Raw genomic sequence first — 25,377 nt, forward strand, 5'->3', positions numbered from 1 at the left:
CTCCCCTGTCAATGTTTGCTCACGAGTCCCACCCACCCATTCCCTTTCTTTCTTTTATTTTCACTTCCATTTAAACTCATACTTGGGTATGCCCCCTTTTAGGCATACTGACCATGTGACCACGACACACCCCAGGTCAACTCTCCGTTTCTCCTTCCTTCTTCCAAAATAATCCATTAGAAGACTCCGAGTACAAATCCATGTTTAGATACCTAATCATAGGCTTTTCACATATGTGTTAATTGCACAGAATACCTTCATAACTGACAATCCTTACCTTTCAATGAGCTGTTCTAATGCTTCTTCAAATATTGGACGTTGTTTGACATCAATCCAAAATTGTGGATAATATGAATAACTAATATTTGTTTTGCCATAATTTATGTTATCAAAAAGTTTGATGCTGTGTGTTTTCTGCCACTCCTGTAGTGATCCATTAACTCTTTCCATCAGATAATACATCATCCCTCTATTGGTGGAATCTCCAATGAAAAGGATCTAAGAAAGAAAAAAGCAATTAACACCAGTTCATTACTAAATCAATATATAGGTATTATCGCATGTACAGTGTATCTTAGATTGAATCCTTTCACCGTAGCTGCCACCACCATTGCGGGTAAGGGAACCCGACAGTGTAGCCTTATGGCAATAAGTGTCCATCTCTTCACTGTTTAAAGAATTATGCAACCGTAAAGTGCGTAAAGAAACCCTGTCACCGACCTTAGAAAAAAATGGAAATAAATGCACAGAAGAATCAAGTATTTTAAATTCTTACCCAGAGCAATTTTTCTTCCATGAAGATATTTTTTTTTGACCTGCAATGTGCCTCTGAACTTGTTAGGAAACTGACACTCCAGAAAGTGTCCATTTCAAAGCACAGGACCTTTCCTACTTGCCAGGGTCCTCTCCTTTTCTTGCAATGTCTATTTATTGTCCGTGCTGGCACAATGGTGGAGAAAATGGGGAATACTATAGGGTGTCAGTCAAGTGACAGTTCAGTCTGCTGGAGCTACTAACTTCACATCTGAGATGGCAATACCCAGCAGCAATCTTAGGGCTTTTGGATATCTACACAAGCTGTAATATGAGTTATACCTTCAACGAGAACTCAATCAGACACTTCTGAACAGTTACAACTCCATAACCCTAATGAAATTGTTAGTGATGAAAAGTGTTGAGTGCAGTCTTGCATTCCCAGAGGAAGGCTAGTGTTGGAAGGTTGGAGGAGTGTGGCTGCTGGATGTCGATGGTTAACAGTAAGATATACCCAAATAGTACCATGAAGCTTCATGCCATTTCTTCAATTCAAGCACGTATTTGGATATAACCTGTGAATGTATTTTTCCATAACTTTAATCAATAAATATCAATCAGAGAGCACTATGCATTTTCTTTTTCCTTTTTGAGCCTTATGGTCCGATGTATATTGTATAAGAGAGCCTGAGCCTGACTATCTACCTGCTGTTTGGCCCTTCATCATGCTGAGAAATCCTTTTAGTGAGCTGCACAATGTTTTATTTACTTACCTCTGTGCTGGCCTTGGATGTAAAGATAAACATATTTTGACCTTTGTGGTAAGGATCAAATAATAAAGGTAACAGAGCACCTAAGAGGGGTCGGTGGAGGTTAGATGTGGAAAATGAGTGTTGTTATATTTTACAAGGGATTTTGGACTGTTTTTGGACTCTTTTCACAAACTTACACTAAAGCACATTTGGGTTCATATTTATATTTATGACTGATTATCTGGCTTTTTGTTTATGATATTGAGCAAGTTGTTTTCTGAGCAAGGTGCAGCACATATTTATATGTACATTTTATCATCATTTTTGTGTTTGCAGCTCATATTTTCTTTTATTTTCTGGGCGCAAATTTCTTCATGCATAAATTGAACTAATATAATATTGATTTAAATAGACAATAACTATGATGTTCTGAGTAAGAGTTTCTTTATAATACAGACTGGTATTTCAGTGTATGTTAGAAGAAACATCCCCGGTAATCTAAACAACTAGTAACCACTTATGAGTCTGGCAGCTTTCCAGTCTTTCCAAAAGCAACACACTATAGTATCAGTCACAGATACATTTTAATTATTAGAATTCTTAACAGTTCTCCAGACTACTTGAACTATATATTTTTGTCTAAGTTCAGTTAATTTGTAACAAAATATCCATAGATCAGAAAGGCTCTTATACAGTTCTACATCAGCACACAGGGGTTAGTGAGGAAGAAGGATCTCAGGCCTCTAAGGCCTGACAGTTGCTCTTTGGCTTAGATTTCTTTAATTCACAATTTCTGTATTCTCACCAATGACAGTCCATGCATGTGTTAACAGAAAACAATATGCCCCTGAGAATTATGCTCGATAATCTGTGTTGAATGTCATCGACACCCTGGGTATGCATCAGCAATCATCAATTAGAGCTGTATACAGACAGCCAACTCTCAGTCCTCTCCACTGATCTACATCTGTCCCTGTCCAATGGTTAACTGACTTCTCAGAGCATGCTACAGGCTATTTGGTAACCAAAGGTGGTCACTAGCTCAGCATGGCGACCATGTTCTCTAATTGGATGAAGTGGGGAAGAAAGGCAGTGATATCACAATCTCCACCTTGTCCTGTCAGGGAAATCTTTGCATTCATTGAGAAAAATGCAAAGTGTTCTCTGAATGTTGGCCACGGCAGGCAAGTGACCCTGTGGTTTCTATGCAGGAGGGCAGCTGCACTGCACCTGGAAGCTTGTGGCCATCACTGTAATAGATCAGGATACTACATTGATTTACAGCTTTCACAGGTGTCGATCATGTTTCACATAGGCATACCATAGGCATGCCAAAAAGGCCCAATGTAAGTATGCAAAATATATCGCTGTAGTTCAGCTTTTTGAGAGTATATAAGACTTTATGTAAATGTATATAATGGTGCTGCATTTTAGAGGACTTCTGTGTTCATTGGTATTCCTCATCACACAGTAACTATTGTGAGTTTGCAGGATCGGTTCCAATGGTTTAAAGCATGTATCTAACACAAAATGACATTGTAATAATGAATGAATGAATGAATGAATGAATGAATGAATGAATAGGTCTAGGAATTAATAACTAAGTATTTATTATTCTGGCTTAATAAAAATTCTGACAATATTTTCTGACTATTATTAGGCAGAAATCGATACATTTTGAGAGTTGTGTAGTGCAAGAGTGTAGTAAGATGAGCTGGTACATTCAATGGCCATACCTGTATACTACAGCTAGACTCTTTCATTATAGCTTATAAATAAAAAATAGATTAAACATTTTCACATCCTGTGCTCAACAATGCATTTTCTCCTGTGGGAAATGTAATCTGCTATTGTACTATATCCTGACTGCCTGATGCTATCATGTGCTGTTAGGTATAGATCATAAAACATAGGCATAGAAACACAGCAGTTAAAATGCTTATAATATAAAAAAGATACATTACATTGAGAATGTTTGTACAGCAAGACGGGATGGTGCACATTCAAATAACAATTTTTTTTTCTTTAATGACAAGTAATAAATTCTTAATAAAACTGTAATACGGCAAAAAGAACACATATTTGCAAACATAATATATCAAAACATACACAGCTTTTGCTTTCCCAGAGCAGCAAGTTACAAATCACAGAGAAGTATTTATAATAACATAATGTGATAACATAACATGCCTTATAGCATTGTGGTGTAATTCATTTTGAATGGTAGTGCGTTGCAGTGTGATGTGTTACAGAAAAAAAAAAAAAATCACGCCTAGTTTTCAGCATGCTAGGGTGTGTTGGCAGCCCATGCATTTTAATGAACTGCCTTAACACAATGAGCTTTAACACACCACAATAAGATAACAGGTAACTACTAGAGCACTAAACCCTTTCTATGATAGGTCCACTATACTGGCCACATTTGAAGTTATTTGTGTCTCACTTTCACTTGCTTTCATCCTAATTTTGTAACTTTGATACACTGTACATATTTTATCTAGTATAGACAGTCATCTGCTTTTTAACAACTGAGGTACTGTTATCATTCTAATGCAATTAGTGAGTTGCATGAAGTGGAAATGAAAACGTTGTCCTCGGTGGGTATTTTGCGACAGCTCTGGTAGAGCAGTGAAGAAGCACAGAGAAGGTGATCATAAATGGGGAATATTTTATTCATGTATATATTTTTTTTACCAGTAAGTGTTTTTAATAAATTCTGCAGGATATACAGACAAGTAGAAAACAGGTACAGTAAAACTTTGGATTGCGAGCATAATTCCTTCCAGAAACATGCTTGTAATCCAAAGCATTTGTATATCAAAGCGAATTTCCCCATAAGAAATAATGGAAACTCAAATGATTTGTTCCACGACCATTTATTCATAAGTCCTTCCGTTTATAGTCCATATTAAAAGATTATAGCAATGCGATAGGTTGTGTAACCATAAAATATCTTTCCACAGATTGCAGCCTCCACAAGGGGATTAGAAGCAAAATCCAACAGGAGCTACAGAATATAAAAGACAAGAGAGGTGCCTCTAAGTGTAGCAATATGTTGCTAAATGTTGTGCCTTCATTAAATGTAACCATATTGCTACACTTAGAGGTGCCTCTTTTCTCTTTTATACTCAGTTGTGACCTGATGCTACTTGTATATCAAGATATTGCTTGCATATCAAGTCAAAATGTATTAAAAAATGTTGCTTGTATGTTTGCTGCTTGCAAAACGCTTTCAAAGCAAGGTTTTACTGTATATATTCTTCACCCAAGAAAGTACCTTCCACTGCTCTCAGCCTCATCCACATTCTCCTAATTCCATTTTTTCCTGCTGTGACCTGACTTATTCTTAAAGGGTGGCTATGTTTGTTCACCATGGCTCCAATGTATGTAGAGAGATATAGCCACTGTCTCTTGCTCACTTCTCAGATGGACTATGGATTATGAGATTGGTATTTGGCAGAGAGCAGTGTACGTGACATTCCAAACAAATGAAAGAAAGAGGAAAAAAAAAGAAGAGAGGTTTGGGAGCTCACCGAGGATATTACAAAATAGAAAAAAATTTCATAGACAATGGATTACAGGGCCATTAAGTAATGGATGTGTATGGATTATTTTTGAAGAATAAAGATATTGTGATTAAAGCATATGTCAAGTTGGAAAAAAAAGTTTTCTAGTTTTGGGTAGAGTGCTATCAGAAGCCCTGTTAGAGAGATTTATTCTCATGTCCTGTTCTGCTGTTTCAATAGATAAGGAGTGAGGGAAAGTCTGCAAAAGAAACACAGACAAAAAAAACAATCTGACAAAAGTTCTAGCCTTCCCCTAATCTACTAAAAAAAAAAAGAAAATTTAATTTCTGTTTGTATTGTTGTGAGTAAAATGACTTCCTGTCTAGTAAATTGCTGTCATCAGAACAGGAAATAAGGGTAAATCTCCCTAACAGCAACCTGGATAGCAGTAATAATTTGTAAAAAACGTCTAACCCTTCCCCACTCTGTTCAAACCTAACTCCTTTTTGGTTGGACATACATTTTAATTAATAAGGTCAACATTTGACTAACACAAATGCCTCCTTTTGCCCGACTGTGTGCAAATGAGTGATATTACATATCACTAGAGATGTCAATAATTTGATTACATAAAGTCTACAAGGCACCACACTAAGGCTTAGTTCACACTGCCGTGACCTGAAAGTCGTGCGACTTAGGGTGCGACCTTGTCAGGCGACTTCCTAGCAATTTGCTGGTGACTTGATTGCTACTTGATGCCACTTTGAAGAGACTTTGAAGAAACTGTGAAGCAAATTTCAGGGAATGCCTGGATATTCTTCCTGTAATGTCGAATCCAAATTACATCAATATAGATGAGGATCTGACTTGGAGGCGACTTCCATTAAGGTCCATGGGCACAAGTCAGATAGAAGTCACCTTGCAGTACTACAGGAACCTTTTCTAAAGTCGGAGCAACTTCAGTAGTGCTAATTAAGACAGCTCTCATTGACTAATGTGGGATTTCACATGTCATGCGGAGTCTCACAAGTCAGATTCCAAGTCGCGGCAGTGTAAACCAAGCCTAAGGCCTCATGTACACTGGGGGTTTTTACAGCTGCTGTTTTGGGCATCATGTTTTTTTTTTTTTTTTTCAACTGCCTGTAAACTCCCCTGCATGTTATTTAATGTGTTCATGCGCACATAGGCTTTTATCAGCATTTTTGGCAGGAGAGTTTAATGGAAGAAAAAAGCCCCTCTGCTAGTGCATTCTGGAGCAGCAGAAAAAACGCTGACAGCATCTAAACTCTATTAAACTCTCCTAAACCCTGCGCCGGTGTCCAGCGTTTAGCAGAGTTTCTTTTTTTTTGCAAGGGAGGCCAGCACCATCTTCAACAACCAGTGATTAGCTGGTTGTTGAGGAACAGGCCGGGAAGCCATCCGCTGCATCCTTAACAAAGGATAAGTCATCAACTGTCAGCAGGGAATGTAATAAAAAAATATTGCTGGCTACAAAAAAATGAGCGTAGGAGTCCCCTCCCCCCACCCCAATCCATACTAGCCCCTTTGGGTCTGGTATGGATTTTAAGGGGAACCTCACACCAAAATTGAAAAAAAATGGTGTGGGGGTCCCCCCAAGTCAATACCAGACCCTTACATCTGGTATGGATTTTGAGGGGAACCTCCATGTCAAAAATTGTAAAAAAAAAAAATGGCGTAGGCCCCCCCCCCAAATCCATACCAGACCCGAATCTGAGCATGCAGCCTGAAAAGCCAGGAAAGGGGGGGCGAACGAAAAGGGCGGCTCTGCTATAAGCTACATTCAGAGCTATTCACTGGTTGTGAAGGATGCCGGGAACCCCCGATTCTTAATGCTGAAGCTGCTAATAAACATAGCTTACACTAGGGCTAAACACTAACCTTTAGCGTTTTTTGCCCAGCTTTTCTAAAGCAGTTTTTAAGTTTCTAGCGTGCATGAAACCTAGGACTAAACAATACATTACACTGTATAAATACCTTTCTGTCCTTTACACACTGCTGTAGCTCAGTTCTTTGTAACACTGGATGATAGCACTGATAAGGCTGCCAAGTTATTGCCCTCCAGTCACATGTCCTATTATCTGAGCAGTTCAGGCATGGGACAATCCATTGACCTTAAAAGAAAGACATTATTTAAACATAGCATTTTATTCTAATGCTTTTATATAGTTTATAATATATAGGACTCATGCTAATAAAATATTACACAAATGCTAGCTTTTATTTGCATTGCCATCATAAATAGCTCATGTTTTAGTACATATAGCTTGTATTTGATATATATAAACACATACACATATATATACTGTATATATCCATGCAGCTTAAAATGAAGGTCATCCCCAAATTCATATATTTATTCCGCCATTCCCCGCAGTGGATTCCTAAATCCTTCTTTACTAAACTAAACCAACGCTTTTCAGAGTTTCTCTGGGGCTCCTTACCACCGAGATATAAGTTAACTACATTAATGAGGCCACTATCGCAGGGTGGTATGGCCTTTCCGGATTGCTATAAGTACTTTTTGGCGACACAGCTGGTGACAGTGGTCTGGTGGCTAAATCCTGATAAAACCAATGTGGCCTCCGCTTTGGAGGCCACCGTGGCAGGCTCCTGGGAATCTCTTCAATACCTAATTTACAGAGGCCCATGTGCCCCACACTTATTAACTCCGTCTATGCTTACTACTTTACGGGCCTGGAAAATGGGCTTGGCTATTGAAAAACACAGCCAGATGGGAATTTCCCCTAATACACCCCTATGGCTAAACCCCAATTTACCACATTTTTACAAATCTATTGACCCCCAGATATGGGCTAGATATGGTATAAAATTAATCTCACAAGTGGTGTCTTGCACCTCACTGCTTTCTTTTTGTCAGCTTTCCTCCCAGTATAATCTTCCGCAGCACTATCAGTTCCGTTATCTTCAACTTTCGCATGCTTTCGAAGCCCAATTCCCACGTTCGTCCTGTATATTAATACAGTCTAAACTGGAGACTACTCTTAGATCCGGTTGTACAAAAAAACCTATATCTCACATATATCAGCATTTAATCTATGAGTCCTTGCCTCCGTTGGACGGCCTTTTGTCCCGTTGGCAGCGTGACATTCCAGCTTTGAGTGGCGAAGATTGGGATGGTGTTTGGGACTTCCCTTTTAGTTCGCTAGTCTCTATACGTGACAAGTTAGTCCAATTTAAAATAGTCCACCGGGCGTATTTCACTCCCCACAGACTTCATTTGATAAATCCTGCCCACTCCCCTAAGTGTTGGAGATGTAGCTACACCCCCGGAGATTTTTCCCATATCTTTTGGCATTGTCCAAAGATACAACAATTCTGGGGGGAGGTACTAGGCCTAATCAATAAAATTGCATCCACTAATCTACCACTGTCTATGGAGATTTGTATGTTGGGCCTTATAAAAAAATTAGTTCCTGCTGTAGCTAAACGCACGATGATTGGTTTGCTTCTATTTTACGCTAGGAAAACCATAACATTTCAATGGAAGAAGCCCTATCCCCCCACAAATGTTCAGTGGAAACGTTTGGTTAACGATAATCTTCCACTATATAAAGATACCTATCTTAATAGAGGCTGCCAATTGAAATTTAATAAGGTTTGGAGTGGGTGGCTGGAGGAAATGAACATTGCTTACTAATGTTGGACTAGCTTCAGTTACGATACCAAGAATCGACGATTAAATGTAATTTCTAGTTAATAGGTATAGGCCTTTATGGGCAGTGGGGGGGCGGCCCAAAAATTCCAAAAATCCCCTTTTCACTTACATGTTAAAATTGTATTGCATGGATGTATTCCTCTCTTTTTCTTTCCCTTTCATTTTTTTTTTTTTTTTTTTTTTTTTTACCTGATGTACTTGCGATATTACCTGTACAAGCTAGACAACCAATTTGTATATGTCTTTATGTCTTTGTGTCTTATAAGGAAAATTTGAATAAAAATAAGTAAAAAAAAAAAAAAAAGACAATAAAATAGAAGCAGCTTTGGTTAACCTATATTATACCTGAAAAAAAAAGTTAAAAAACAGAATAGGCTCAAAAGCAGGATTTTTATGACAGAAAATACCCTTTTGGGATGGAAGCCCCCGTGATCTAAAGAAGTGCTGACACCACCCACTGATACATTATGACATAAAGCTCTGAAAGGCCCTTTTCCCCCCAAAAAATGTTTGAAACGTTTAATTCCTCTTTAAGACACTTATTTATAAAGGTCCAAAATGGTTAGTTTTAGCATTTTTACCTATTTTTTCCATTTTACAGTTAATTCAAGATTGGATAAGCTTGATATTTAAAATTATTAGTTGTGCATATTTAGATTCCACTTTTTTTCATTATCTCCATATGCTATTGAATATGGACACATGGCAAAATTAATAAAATTCAGTTAAGTATAACAGAGTGCTCCACACTACTTGTAACATAATCCTCATCCTCTTAACAGTTCGTAAAATTTGTTCTATCATTTTCAGTTTTGTTACCCAGCTTTTCCAAAATGTGTTAGTTTTGCTCTCAGCTTTTAAGTCATTTCACTTATTTTCTACAATGTGGCTTTATAAACACACTAGAGAAAGGTCAGCAACACAGTGCGAATCTGATTCGGTTTACAGCCCCTTAGTGTATGGGCTCCATAAACTTTAGCAAGTTATTTAAATGCTTTTTATATAAAGAAACAAAATAAGAGTAAAATATCTATAATATATTTTTAAGCACTGCATATTATACATAAGATTTAAGACACTGAGCCAAGATAAATACACAATACAAAATGATGTCCTCCTAATATAAGAACAATGAAATTTGGCTAATATGCATTGTTCATTCACAAATAAATATAAATAAAAATAAATAAATAAAATAAAAATCCATATGTACTGAGGTACATGAATTTGTTCAGATCACTTGTTCGGGAGTTGGTTTTCAGCGCTGGTAATTGTACATGGACAACAAATACAATATAACGAATGATATGTGTATTGAAGTACCACACAACTGCTAAAAGGTCCAGACAGGACTTTATTCCTATAAAAGTCAAAGGGACAATCCAAAGAGTATCCAACGCATTATGGGGGTCCAAAAATGCCCCTTTCATCAAACAATATAGATGACTAGAAGTGAACTGGACCTTTAAATGTATTTCTTCCAATGCGGTTATAAGCTTAAGTCTTGTCAGCAGCTGGTTTGGCAGCAGCAAGAAATGTAATATAGACTTTATAATGAAAGATAAGGGCTGGGAGAAGTTTTTTTTTGAATGAAATGGTTGAGTGTGTTTCGTGGGTGTGCATTTGCCACATGGGCTAAAACCATCAGTTTTAAATACATGTTAGCGATGAAAATGAAATGCAATTGTGTATAGGATATTGGTGCTGAAAAGTCTTGTGTCAAAATGTATTTTATGTATATGTAAAAATGAGCCTTTAGAAGACAAAATCTAATGTGCTGTCCATAAAAACATAATTCACTGCACAAACTCACTTACAGTGCCTTGCAAAAATATTTACCCCTCTTGGCATTTTTCATGTTTTGTTGCCACACAACCTGGAATTAAAATGGATTGTTTGAGGATTTGCATCATTTAATTTACAGAACATGCCCACAACTTTGAAGATGTTTTTGTTTTTTTTATTGTGAAGCAAACAACAAATAGAACAAAATAACAGAAAAAGTCAATGTGCAAAACTATTCACCCCCTAAAGACAATACATTGTAGAGCCACCTTTTGCAGCTATCACAGCTCCAAGTCACTTTGGATAAGTCGCTATGAGCTTGCCACATCTTATCAATGGAATTTTTGCCCATTCCTCCTTGCAAAACTGCTCCAGCTTCTTCAGGTTGGATGGTTTGTGCTTGTGAACAGTAATCTTTAATGCCGCGTACACACGAGCGGACTTTCTATCCTACTTGGTCCGGCACACTTTCCGACGGACTTTGTCCGCCAGGTGCGCCGGACTTTAAAACGAACGGACTTGCCCACACACGCCGGGATTTTCCGGCGGGCTAAGTCCGCCCGTCTTTCCGACGGACTTTCGCCGGAGTTCCGGCGGACTTTCAGAATGAACGGACTTGCCCACACACGGACAAGTCCGTTCATTTTGAACGTGACTCAGGTGCGACGGGACTAGAAAAGGATGTCAATCTTGCCGCTTTTATCGGCTAGATTGACACCTTGCGAGCCCCGTCGCGGGGCATACCAGGCCCTTAGGTCTGGTATGGATTATAAAGGGGAACCCCGCTACGCCGAAAAAACGGCGTGGGGCCCCCCCTAAAATCCATACCAGACCCCGATCCGAGCACGCAGCCTGGCCGGTCAGGAAAGGGGGTGGGGACGAGCGAGCGCCCCCCCCCCCTGAACCGTACCAGGCCGCATGCCCTCAACATGGGGGGTGGGTGCTTTGGGGGAGGGGGGCGCCCTGCGCCCCCCCCCCAAAGCACCTTGTCCCCATGTTGATGAGGACAAGGGCCTCTTCCCGACAACCCTGGCCGTTGGTTGTCGGGGTCTGCGGGCGGGGGCTTATCGGAATCTGGGAGCCCCCTTTAATAAGGGGGCCCCCAGATCCCGGCCCCCCACCCTATGTAAATGAGTATGGGGTACATGGTACCCCTACCCATTTACCTAGGAAAAAAGTGTAAGTAATAAAACACACTACACAGGTTTTTAAAATATTTTATTAAACAGCTCCGGGGGGGGGATCTTCCTCCGGCTTCGGGGGTCTTCTTCCGGCTTCGGGGGTCCCTCCGCTTCATCTTCTCCCGGCGTCCGGTTGGTTCTTCTCCGCTCTCCGGCCTCTTCTCCCGGTGTCGCAGGTCTTCGGCCGGCCCCTCCGCTCTCTTCATGTAGCTCTATTGCGAGCGGAGGTCCGGACTTCTGGGCTTCTTGGCTTCTTGGCTTCTTGGCTTCTTGGCTTCTTGGCTTGGCTTCTCTTCTCTTCCCCCAGATGTTGACACGACGCTCTCTCCGGCTGGACTGGTTTCTGAGGGCTGCGTTGTGACTTATATAGGCGGAGACCCCGCCCCCATATGATGTCACAGTCCCTGGGCATGCTGGGACTGTGACGTTTTAGGGGGCGTGGTCGGGGGGCGTGGTCGACCACGCCCCCTAAAACGTCACAGTCCCAGCATGCCCAGGGACTGTGACATCATATGGGGGCGGGGTCTCCGCCTATATAAGTCACAACGCAGCCCTCAGAAACCAGTCCAGCCGGAGAGAGCGTCGTGTCAACATCTGGGGGAAGAGAAGAGAAGCCAAGCCAAGAAGCCAAGAAGCCAAGAAGCCAAGAAGCCAAGAAGCCCAGAAGTCCGGACCTCCGCTCGCAATAGAGCTACATGAAGAGAGCGGAGGGGCCGGCCGAAGACCTGCGACACCGGGAGAAGAGGCCGGAGAGCGGAGAAGAACCAACCGGACGCCGGGAGAAGATGAAGCGGAGGGACCCCCGAAGCCGGAAGAAGACCCCCGAAGCCGGAGGAAGATCCCCCCCCCGGAGCTGTTTAATAAAATATTTTAAAAACCTGTGTAGTGTGTTTTATTACTTACACTTTTTTCCTAGGTAAATGGGTAGGGGTACCATGTACCCCATACTCATTTACATAGGGTGGGGGGCCGGGATCTGGGGGCCCCCTTATTAAAGGGGGCTCCCAGATTCCGATAAGCCCCCGCCCGCAGACCCCGACAACCAACGGCCAGGGTTGTCGGGAAGAGGCCCTTGTCCTCATCAACATGGGGACAAGGTGCTTTGGGGGGGGGGGGCGCAGGGCGCCCCCCTCCCCCAAAGCACCCACCCCCCATGTTGAGGGCATGCGGCCTGGTACGGTTCAGGAGGGGGGGGGCGCTCGCTCGTCCCCACCCCCTTTCCTGACCGGCCAGGCTGCGTGCTCGGATCGGGGTCTGGTATGGATTTTAGGGGGACCCCACGCCGTTTTTTCGGCGTAGCGGGGTTCCCCTTTATAATCCATACCAGACCTAAGGGCCTGGTATGCCCCGCGCTCGCCGCAATAGGAAGATTTGTTTTTCCTATTGCAGCGAGCGCGAGATGCAATACCATCCCCTCGTGTCGTATTTGGTCTGTCGGACCAGCCTACACACGAGCGGGCTTTCCGTCGGACCAGCACACACACGAGCGGACTTTCCGCCCGAAACTGAGTCCGACGGAAAGATTTCAAACATGTTTAAAATCTAGGTCCGGCGGGCTTTTGGGAAGAAGTCCGCCGGAAAAGTCCGCCGCCGCCCACACACGGGCGGATTGTCCGGCACACTCTGGTCCGCCGGACCAAGTATGCCGGAAAGTCCGACCGTGTGTACGCGGCATAAGTCTGACCACATATTTTCTGTTGGCATGAGGTCTGGGCTTTGACTAGGCCATTCCAACACATTTACATGTTTCCCCTTAAACCATTCAAGTGTTGCTTTTGCAGTGTGTTTGGGGTCATTGTCCTGCTGGAAGGTGAACCTCGGCCCTAGCCTCAAATTACACACAGAGCGGTACAGGTTTTGCTCAAGAATATCCCTGTATTTAGCACCAGCCATCTTTCCCTCAACTCTGATCAGATTCCCAGACCCGACTGCTGAAAAACACCCCCACAGCATGATGCTGCCACCACCATGGGATGGTGTTCTTTGGGTGATGTGATGTGTTGGGTTTGCGCCAGACATAAGTATTTTCTTTGATGGACAAAAAGTTCAATTTTAGTCTCATCCGACCAGAGCACATTGCTCCATACATTTTGGGAGTCTCCCACGTCTTTCGCAAACTCAAAACATGCCATTTTGCGTTTTGCTGAAAGTAATGCCTTTCTTCTGGCCACTCTGCCATAAAGCCCAACTCTATGGAGCGTACGGCTTATTGTCATCCTATGTACAGATACTCCAGTCTCTGCTGTGGAACTCTGCAGCTCCTCTGGGGTCAACTTTCTCTGTGCTGCCTCTCTGATTAATGCCCTCCTTGCCCGTGAGTTTTGGTGTGCAGTCGTCTCTTGGCATGTTTGCTTTTGTGCCATGTTCTTTCCATTTGGTTATGATAGATTTGATGATGCTCCTAGGGATCATCAAGATTTGGATATTTTTTTATAACCTAACCCTGACTTGTACTTCTCAACAACATTGTCCCTTACTTGTTTGGAGAGTTCCTTGGTCTTCATGGCAGTGTTTGGTTAGTTGGCTCTGAGGAAGCTAATATACTAGCGAAACATGTAAGCATCAGAAGTTGGTATCCGTGAGGGGGACCTATGGATGGCCACCTATCCACTTACCAAGCAGCACCCTGAACCTCTCTAGACTCCACCAGTCCGTGAACTAACTTCAGAGCCTGACCATTGCAGCCTATGCAGCGGGCGCTTCTCATGTAACCCCAGTGAGGATTCAAAACTACCTGAACAGCTGACAGAGACAAGCATCGGGAACGTAGGAAGCCGCTTTGTGTGCAGTGAGCGGGATCCCGTCCTACAGCAACGGTGACAGTGATCTATGGATCGTGATGATCTTACCTGGATGCCGGTAATTGCGCGTTTTCCCCTTTGCCACCTGACATGATGCGTTGTCTACTGCACCGCTCCAGCTTATGGTAAAGTTATATTTACTTTTTCATACATTGCCTAAATGTTACGCCCCACCCGCTGTGTTACTCCATTACTGATGTTTTCTAAATAGACTGTGCATACATCGTCAAATGGAAGCTGCAATTGTCACAAGTTAGTGTCACGGAAACTATATGGAACTTCCTCACCACACTAGCACTTTTATACCATCTATAAGTTCTATTTTGGTTAAACTACCTACGATCGAGAGTGTCCATCTTCATAAGACTACTTCAGTCATTTCTATTGACAAATCTCCCTTGATCACCTGAAGTTTATATCCACAATCTCTATCGATCTTGTGATCAGTTGTTATCTATTGGTGTATGTGTGTGTGAGAATGAGAGTTGTGTGAGGTGAATTTAGAATATGGTGGCCACCTATGCCCTCTCTAGACTATAGGTCTTTTTAATATGTACTGGGAATAGGGTTGTATTGTGATAGCTGTTTATATTTAGAATTTATTACCTTGGATAGTCTCTAATAAAGATTAATACCTTTATCACCGGTTTGTTCTCATTGAAGAGCTGCTTTGTGACTGTCACAGATTTGTTTTTTGAGTGTTTGGTTAGTGGTGCCTCTTGCTTAGGTGTTGCAGCCTCTGGGGCCTTTCAAAAAGGTGTTTATATGTAATGACAGATCATGTGACACGTAGATTACACACAGGTGGACATCATTTCACTAATTATGTGATTTATGAAGGTAATTGGTTGCACCAGAGCTTTTTATGGGCTTCATAACAAAGGGGGTGAATACATATGCACATGTCTATTTTCAAATTTTTATTTCTGAAAAATAGTTTTATGTATATATTTTTCTAATTTTACTTCACCAACTTAGACTACTGTGTTCTGATCCATCACATATAATTCAGATTAAAAAAACATTGAACTAAAGGCTGTAATGTAACAAAATAAGTAAAAAGCCAAGGGGGTGAATACTTTTGCAAGGCACTGGGGGTTATTTACGAAAGGCAAATCCACTTTGCACTACAAGTGCACTTGAAATTGCACTGAAAGTGCACTTGAAAGTGCAGTCGCTGTAAAACTGAGGGGTAGATCTGAAATGAGGGGAAGCTCTGCTGATTTTATTATCCAATCATGTGCAAGCTAAAATGATTTTTTTTAGTTTCCTTGCATGTCCCCCTCGGATCTACAGCGACTGCACTTCCAAGTGCACTTTCAGTGCAATTTCCAGTGCACGTTGCACTTGTAGTGCAGAATGGATTTGCCTTTAGTAAATAACCCCCAGAGTATAACCATAGTGCAGAAATAAATACTGCATTTTAGCAAGACATCAGATAACTGCAACAACAAAATGCTGACTAGAAATACTCATTGCTCAGCTGATGACCTGTAAGTCTATGGGCAACAGCTTCATGCGTTGTAACTGCAAAAATAACATGTATTATCCAATACAGAAAGTTTTTAGTTAATAATAAAAATATCTTTGCCAAGTTCATTTTCAAATACCTTTGGCATCCCCAGTGTCACACTTCCTTTGCCATGCTTGTGAAAGTCCAGACAATACCTCTCTGGAAATATACTGTAATCCACAAGGCTCATTTTCGTATATGATTAAACCACAATCCTGTTAATACAAAAAAAAAAAAGGGATATATTCCGAATCCAAACCTAGTTACAAAATAATTCAGAAATGATAATTGAGAACATTCGGAACTAGGGATATTTCGATTTATTTACACAACTAATATAGCATCCTATAAATAATACTCCTGAAAATACTAGTTAGGATTTTCTTAAATGGGCAAAAATATAATATTTTACTTTTTTTGTATAATAATAATGTTTTTGCAAACAGGATTTTCAGGAGTCTTCTTGGTAATATGATTATCCTACTGAATTGTTCATCCTACTGTAAAATGTCTGTTATCCCTGCTTATATATATTTGGTAAGACACCCTCTGCAGTATATCTAAAACAATGCCAGGGACTTTAAAGTGGTTGTAAACTTCAGACATCAAATATAAACAAAGCATATCCCTCTATAGCAGTGTTTCTCAACCTTTTGCCAGTCGGGGCATCCTTAACCACTTCAGCCCCGGAAGGATTTACCCCCTTCCTGACCAGAGCACTTTTTACAATTTGGCACTGCGTCGCTTTAACTGCTAATTGCGCGGTCATGCAATGCTGTAACCAAACGAAATTTGCGTCCTTTTCTTCCCACAAATAGAGCTTTCTTTTGATGGTATTTGATCACCTCTGCCATTTTTATTTTTTGCGCTATACACGGAAAAAGACCGAAAATTTTGAAAAAAAATGATATTTTCTACTTTTTGTTCTAAAAAAAATCCAATAAACTCAATTTTAGTCATACATTTAGGCCAAAATGTATTTGGCCACATGTCTTTGGTAAAAAAAAAGTCAATAAGTGTATATTTATTGGTTTGCGCAAAAGTTATAGCGCCTACAATCTAGGGTACATTTTCTGGAATTTACACAGCCTTTAATTTATGACTGCCTATGTCATTTCTTGAGGTGCTAAAATGGCAGGGCAGTACAAAACCCCCACAAATGACCCCATTTTGGAAAGTAGACACCCCAAGGAAGTTGCTGAGAGGCATGTTGAGCCCATTGAATATTCATTTTTTTTGTCCCAAGTGATTGAATAATGACAAAAAAAAAAAAAAAAATTACAAAAAGTTGTCACTAAATGATATATTGCTCACACAGGCCATGGGCATATGTGGAATTGCACCCCAAAATACATTTAGCTGCTTCTCCTGAGTATGGGGATACCACATGTGTGGGACTTTTTGGGAGCCTAGCCGCATACGGGGCCCCGAAAACCAATCACTGCCTTCAGGATTTCTAAGGGCGTACATTTTTGATTTTACTCCTCACTACCTATCACAGTTTTGAAGGCCATAAAATGCCCAGATGGCACAAACCCCCCCCAAATGACCCCATTTTGGAAAGTAGACACCCCAAGCTATTTGCTGAGAGGCATGTTGAGTCCATGGAATATTTTATATTTTGACACAAGTTGCGGGAAAGTGACAATTTATTATTTTTTTTTTTTTTGCACAAAGTTGTCACTAAATGATATATAGCTGCTTCTCCTGAGTATGGGGATACCACATGTGTGGGACTTTTTGGGAGCCTAGCCGCATACGGGGCCCCGAAAACCAATCACTGCCTTCAGGATTTCTAAGGGTGTACATTTTTGATTTCACTCTTCACTGCCTATCACAGTTTCGGAGGTCATGGAATGCCCAGGTGGCACAAACCCCCCCCAAATGACCCCATTTTGGAAAGTAGACACCCCAAGCTATTTGCTGAGAGGCATGGTGAGTATTTTGCAGCTCTCATTTGTTTTTGAAAATGAAGAAAGACAAAAAAAAAAATTTTTTTTTTCTTTTTTTAATTTTCAAAACTTTGTGACAAAAAGTGAGGTCTGCAAAATACTCACTATACCGCTCAGCAAATAGCTTTGGGTGTCTACTTTCCAAAATGGGGTCATTTGGGGGGGGTTTGTGCCACCTGGGCATTCCATGGCCTCCGAGACTGTGATAGGCAGTGAAGAGTGAAATCAAAAATTTACGCCCTTAGAAAGCCTGAAGGCGGTGCTTGGTTTTCGGGGTCCCATACGCGGCTAGGCTCCCAAAAAGTCTCACACATGTGGTATCCCCGTACTCAGGAGAAGCAACAGAATGTATTTTGGGGTGTAATTTCACATATTCCCATGGCATGTTTGAGCAATATATAATTTAGTGACAACTTTGTGCAAAAAAAAAAAAAAAAATTTGTCTCTTTCCCGCAACTTGTGTCACAATATAAAATATTCCATGGACTCGACATGCCTCTCAGCAAATAGCTTGGGGTGTCTACTTTCCAAAATGGGGTCATTTGGGGGGGGGGTTGAACTGTCCTGGCATTTTATGCACAACATTTAGAAGCTTATGTCACACATCACCCACTCTTCTAACCACTTGAAGACAAAGCCCTTTCTGACACTTTTTGATTACATGAAAAAATTATTTTTTTTTGCAAGAAAATTACTTTGAACCCCCACACATTATATATTTTTTTAAAGCAAATGCCCTACAGATTAAAATGGTGGGTGTTTAATTTTTTTTTTTCACACAGTATTTGCGCAGCGATTTTTCAAACGCATTTTTTGGGGAAAAAACACACTTTTTACATTTTAATGCACTAAAACACACTATATTGCCCAAATGTTTGATGAAATAAAAAAGATGATCTTAGGCCGAGTACATGGATACCAAACATGACATGCTTTACAATTGCGCACAAACGTGCAGTGGCAACAAAATAAATACATTTTTAAAAGCCTTTAAAAGCCTTTACAGGTTACCACTTTAGATTTACAGAGGAGGTCTACTGCTAAAATTACTGCCCTCGATCTGACCGTCGCGGTGATACCTCACATGCATGGTGCAATTGCTGTTTACATTTGACGCCAGACCGACGCTTGCGTTCGCCTTAGCGCGAGAGCAGGGGGGACAGGGGTGCTTTTTTTTTTTTTTTTTTTTTTTTCTTTATTATTTTTTTACTTTTTTATCTTATTTTAAAACTGTTCCTTTCATTTTTTTTTTTTTTAATCATTTTTACTGTTATCTCAGGGAATGTAAATATCCCCTATGATAGCAATAGGTAGTGACAGGTACTCTTTTTTGAAAAAATTGGGGTCTATTAGACCCTAGATTTCTCCTCTGCCCTCAAAGCATCTGACCACACCAAGATCGGTGTGATAAAATGCTTCCCCAATTTCCCAATGGCGCTATTTACATCCGGCGAAATCTAAGTCATAAAATGCTCGTAGCTTCCGGTTTCTTAGGCCATAGAGATGTTTGGAGCCACTCTGGTCTCTGATCAGCTCTATGGTCAGCTGGCTGAATCACCGGCTGCATTCTCAGGTTCCCTGTTGAGACAGGAGAGCCAGAGAAAAACACGGAAGACGATGGGGGGGGGGGCATTCTCTCCCACTGCTTGTAAAAGCAGTCTAGAGGCTAATTAGCCGCTAGGATTGCTTTTACATGAAAGCCGACCGCTGGCTGAAAAGAATGATACCAAGATGACACCTAAACCTGCAAGCATCATTCTGGTATAACCACTCAAAGTCGTGAATGCTGTACCTGAAGACAAAAAAATGGTTAACAATAAAGCACAGTAAACGGTAAAGTATAAAAAATTGCATACCTGAAAAGCAAACATGGTAAAACATAATAACAATAAAACATTGCAGAATAGAATACAGTAAAAAAGAGCAGAACAATAGAGAGAATAGAGAGAGAGAGAATAGAGAGAGAACAATAAAACGACAACTATTATTTTTTATTTTATATTTTTGTTTGTGTTTTTTTTTTTTTTTTTACACTTTTTTTGTAACTGTAACTTTTATAACTGTAACCAGTTCCAGGTTCGGGTCTCTCAAAATGCGATGGCATCTTGGGAGACCCTGTGAAAGTGTGTCCTAGTCTGTGCAATGCTGTACCCTACGCTAATACTCAGCTAGTGAATGGTAGCGTTCAAAACATTCACCAATGCAAAGACCAGGATTGTCAGGACAGGAGGGACAATAATAGCGGGTGTCACACCTATATCCGCGCTTGCTGCAGACACAACATCTTTTTTGGGGGGGTTCGTTGGGTAGGGGTACTCGGGAGGACATAAAGAAAATGCCTCTCATGCAGCCGACTGCATTTGGTTGGGGATGTGAATGGGGGAAGTACGGGCGCTGCAGAAGTGGTGGGTTCCCAATTAGGATTGGCGAATGCAGCAGGAAGGGCATTATGGGCACGACGGGCCTGTGTTTGTCTTCTTGGTGGCAGCGGGACACTATTTGTGCTTGCCACCTCACCAGCTTGAACTGCACTTATGGGACTCGCCACGTCACCAAGTGTTACTGCAGTGCGGGTTTGACTACGACCGGGGTGTACTAGGCCGCTGGTGCTTGCCAGTTCACCAAAACGCTACCAAAAAAACTGTTAACGATCGCAGGGATCAGGCCTGACTCTGCGAATGCTGCAGTTATACGTTTAGTGTTTTGTAAGTGACAGTGATCGATCGATACTGCACTTGGGTGGGCTGGGCTGGGCCGGGCGGAGGGGCAAAACGCAGGTGCTAGCAGGTATCTGGGCTGATCCCACTAACACTGCGTTTTTGGGAACCCTAAACTGCTGGGGACGCCAGTATAGATCTGATCAGATCAGATCAGATATTGATCAGTTCAGATACTATACCACTAAGGGAGGTGTACGGTGCGTGCGTGGGTGTTAGCGCTACTGGCACTAACCTGACGCTGCCTGGGGCTGGTGCTTGCCAGTTCACCAAAACGCTACCAAAAAAACTGTTAGCGATCGCAGGAATCAGGCCTGACTCTGCGAACGCTGCAGTTATGCGTTTAGTGTTTTGTAAGTGACAGTGATCGATCGATACTGCACTTGGGTGGGCTGGGCTGGGCCGGGCGGAGGGGCAAAACGCAGGTGCTAGCAGGTATCTGGGCTGATCCCGCTAACACTGCGTTTTTGGGAATCCTAAACTGCTGGGGACGCTAGTATAGATCTGATCGGATCAGATATTGATGCGTTCAGATACTATACCACTAAGGGAGGTGTACGGTGCGTGGGTGTTAGCGCTACTGGCACTAACCTGACGCTGCCTGGGGCTGGTGCTTGCCATTTCACCAAAACGCTACCAAAAAAACTGTTAGCGATCGCAGGGATCAGGCCTGACTCTGCGAACGCTGCAGTTATGCGTTTAGTGTTTTGTAAGTGACAGTGATCGATCGATACTGCACTTGGGTGGGCTGGGCCGAGCCGGGCGGAGGGGCAAAACGCAGGTGCTAGCAGGTATCTGGGCTGATCCCGCTAACACTGTGTTTTTGGGAACCCTAAACTGCTGGGGACGCTAGTATAGATCTGATCGGATCAGATATTGATCCGTACAGATACTATACCACTAAGGGAGGCGTATGCTGCGTGCGTGGGTGTTAGCAGTACTGGCGCTAATCTGACGCTGCCTGGGGCGACGCATATCACCGCCGGGCGATCAGGGGGCTAAATCTTTATTCGGTAATAAACGGCGGGTGCCCTGACACTATAAAAAATAAACAAACTAACCAGCGTCACCCGTAACGGTTATACAGTGATCAGTGGTGAAAGGGTTAACTAGGGGGCAATCAAGGGGTTAAAACATTTATTAGGTAGTATATGGGGGTCCCTGTCGCTATAAAACGCTGACGGCGAACCTAAATATTTACCTCACTAACTAGCGTCACCAGCGACACTAATACAGCGATCAGAAAAATGATCGCTTAGCGACACTGGTGACAGGGGGTGATCAAGGGGTTAAAACTTTATTAGGGGGGGTTAGGGGGGTATCCTAGACCTAAAGGGGGCCTAACACTCACTGCCCTAACACTGTAACTGTCACAAACTGACACCAATACAGTAATCAGAAAAAAAAAAAAAAAAAAAAAAAAACCTGCTTGGTGTCAGTTTGTGACAGGGGGGGGGTGATTGGGGGGGGGATCGGGGGGCGATCGGGGTGTTTTGTGTGCCTGGCATGTTCTACTGTGTGTGTGTGTGTTGTGCACTCACATTGCAGTCTTCTCTCCTCGGCCCGGAACGGAAAATACCGAGCCGAGGAGAGATGACATCATTTCCTCTGCCTCTGTGTACAATACAGAGGCAGGGAAATGATCCCATTGGCTGGGAGCGATCGCGAGGGGGGGCCACGAATGGATGGCCTCCCCCTCACCACCGATCGCCGGGGGAGATTTGCCGACCGCCGCAGGCACCGGGGGGGGTCCGATCGGACCCCCCACCCGCGGGCAGGCAAGGACGTACCTGTAAGTCCTTTTGCCTGCCCGTGCCGCTCTGTCGACGTATATAGTCGTGCGGCAAGTGGTTAAAAAGTACTTTCAGTCTTGAGGCATCCCAGTCCAAGGCTTGGTTCACGTTACTGTGTGTCGCGGAAAACGCGCAAAATCGCGCTCGTTCCTGACACACAGACAAATGCTCTGCTCTTTAGGGGTGTCATTAATTCTTAATGGTACCCCACACATTGGAAAATGTGGGGTGCTTTTGGTCAGGATTGAAATTAACATACACACATGCAGACAGACACATACAGACATGCAGACAGACACATACAGACACTTGTACACACACACATACAGACACGTTCACACACACATACAGACACATACACACATACAGACATGTGTACACACACATACAGACACATACACACATACAGACACGTGCACACACCCATACAGACACATACACACATACAGACACATACACACATACAAACACTTGTACACACACACATACAGACATGTGTACACACACATACACACATACAGACACGTGCACACACACATACAGACATATACGGACACATGAACACACACATACAGACACATGTACATGCACACATACATACAGACACATGCACACACACATACACACACATGCACAGACACATGCACACACACATACAGACACATGCACACACACAGTACAGTACAACTCAGCCGTGATGTCAGGGGTGGGCGGGAGTCGGGACCAAGCGCTATCAACACCAGCCAATGATTGGGCTGCTTCAGAGAGGGGGCGGAGCCACATAAATGTAGCAGCCCACCCAGACCCCATCCCATTGGCTGGTGTTTGTTAGCTGTTTGGTCCCGCCCACCCCTGACATCACCGCTGACTTTTGACAGCTGGTCTCTCTCCCTAAAAGCAGTGACATTATCTGACAGTGTCACACACTGAGCTGCTCTGGCAAGTGTCATGATCTCCTGAATGTGAAACTCCCCCTCTCCCCTATCAGTGCCAACCAATGCCGCCAAACAATGCCAATCAGTGCTGCCTATCAGTGCCAGTTCTGATTATCAGTGCCAACCAATGCTGCCTATCAGTGTCAACCAGTGCAAATCATTGCTGCCTATCAGTGCCAACCAATTCTGCCTATCAGTGCCAGTGCTGCTTATCAGTGCCAACCAATGCTGTCTATCAGTGCCAACCAGTGCCAATCAGTGCTGCCTATCAGTGCCAACTAATGCTGCCTATCAGTTCCAGTGCTGCTTATCAGTGCCAATCAATGCTGCCTATCAGTGCAAACCAGTGCCAATCAGTGCTGCCTATCAGTGCCAACCAATGCTGCCAATCAGTGCCAACCAATGCTTCCAATCACTGCCAATCAGTGTCCATCAGTGCTGCCCATCAGTGCCCATCAGTACTACCTATTAGTGCCCATAAGTGCTGCCAATCAGAGCCCATCAGTGCTGCCTTTTAGTGCCCATAAGTGCTGACAATCAGTGCCCATCAGTGCGGCATATCAGTGCCAATCAGTGCTGCCAGTCAGTGCCCATCAGTGCTGCCTATTAGTGCCAATTATTGTCCATCAGTGCTGCCAATCAGTGTTGCCTATCAGGGCCAATCAGTGCTCATAAGTGCTGCAAGAGCCCATCAGTGCTGCATATCAGTGCCCATCAGTGCCGCCTATCAGTGCCAATCAGTGCCCATCAGTGCCCATCAATGCCGCCTATCAGTGCCACCTATCAGTGTCAATCAGTGCTGCTATTCAGTGCTGACTATAAGTGCCAAGCAGTGCTACCTATCAGTGCCACCTATCAGTGCCCATCAGGGCTACCAATTAGTGCCCATCAACACTGCCAATCAGTGCAGCCTATTCGTGCCCATCAGTGCTGCCTATCAGTGCCCATCAGTGCTGCCAATCAGTGCCACCTATCAGTGCCAATCAGGGCCCATCAGTGCCCAACAGTGTGGCCTATCAGTGCTGCCAATCAGTGACCATCAGTGCTGCCTATCTGTGTCAATCAGTGCTGACAATCAGTGGCAATCATTGCTGCCTAACAGTGCCACCAATCAGTGCCCATAAGTGCTGCCCATCAGTGCCAATCAGTGCTAACAATCTGTGCTGCCTATCAGTGGACATCAGTGCTGCCAATCAGTGCCCATCAGTGCTGCCAATCAGTGCCACCTTTCTGTATCAATCAGGGGCAGCTATAGTGCCCATCATTGGTGACAATCAGTGCTGCCTATCAGTGCACTGAGTGCAGAGATGGGAAGATGAACTCCGCAGCCAGGCACATTGTCCATGGGGGGGAGCACAACTGAAATCTGTTGATGTTTATTAATGCAACATGCCAATCCTTAGTATAAAAGGTAATCACCACACTACTATTTACAATTAACTACTGAAGGTAAAATAAAAAAACTGTCAGTAAAAGGCTTGCCGCTAAGCACTGTTACGTGTTTCCATACGAACAAAAAAAAAAGTGCAGCGCTAACTTACTAATCAATATGTTAATAATGGTGAAACTCTATAATGTATGGAAATCTCAATAAACTTCAATATTACCACAATACCGGTCTCTGTGATATCCAACTTCACATATAATACACATCAAACTGAAAACAAGACACAACAAATAAAACGTAGAAGGGATGGTGCAAACCTCTCTACAGTCACCTGCAGCTCTCCTCTGTCCTCTCCCATGTCCTCTCCCCCCTCAACTCCCTGCCTGTCAGCACTGTCCGCTCCCCAGCCCTGCCCTCCCACTGCTAAAATAACTGTGTTTTCCTTCTATAGTTCCCTCTGTTAGATAACATGATGTTCCCCAGTGTATGTGATTTATAAAAATATGCTGCCTAATACCTTATTTCAGAGCGCCGCACGGCGCTTATTTGACTGCCCGCCGGTCTCCTCCTCTCCTCTTCCCAGCTGACATTAGCAGGGGATTCTC

The 25,377-nt window shown here is 42.8% G+C and overlaps 1 protein-coding gene across 2 annotated transcripts in view; it reads right to left on the reverse strand.

Moving 5' to 3' along the window:
- The window catches only part of CPED1 (cadherin like and PC-esterase domain containing 1), a 387,681-nt gene that overhangs the window by 55,574 nt on the left and 306,730 nt on the right, over nt 1-25,377 (reverse strand). For both annotated transcript variants that reach the window (XM_073619808.1, XM_073619809.1), the window contains exons 16-18: nt 16,086-16,203; nt 7,007-7,143; nt 278-498 (exon numbers count right to left, since the gene is read on the reverse strand). In XM_073619808.1, coding sequence (XP_073475909.1) covers nt 278-498; nt 7,007-7,143; nt 16,086-16,203 — 476 coding nt within the window. The remainder of the gene's footprint in view (nt 1-277; nt 499-7,006; nt 7,144-16,085; nt 16,204-25,377) is intronic.

The sequence above is a fragment of the Aquarana catesbeiana genome, linkage group LG03 (genome assembly GCF_042186555.1).
Source record: "Aquarana catesbeiana isolate 2022-GZ linkage group LG03, ASM4218655v1, whole genome shotgun sequence".
Classification (NCBI taxonomy): Eukaryota; Metazoa; Chordata; class Amphibia; order Anura; family Ranidae; genus Aquarana; species Aquarana catesbeiana.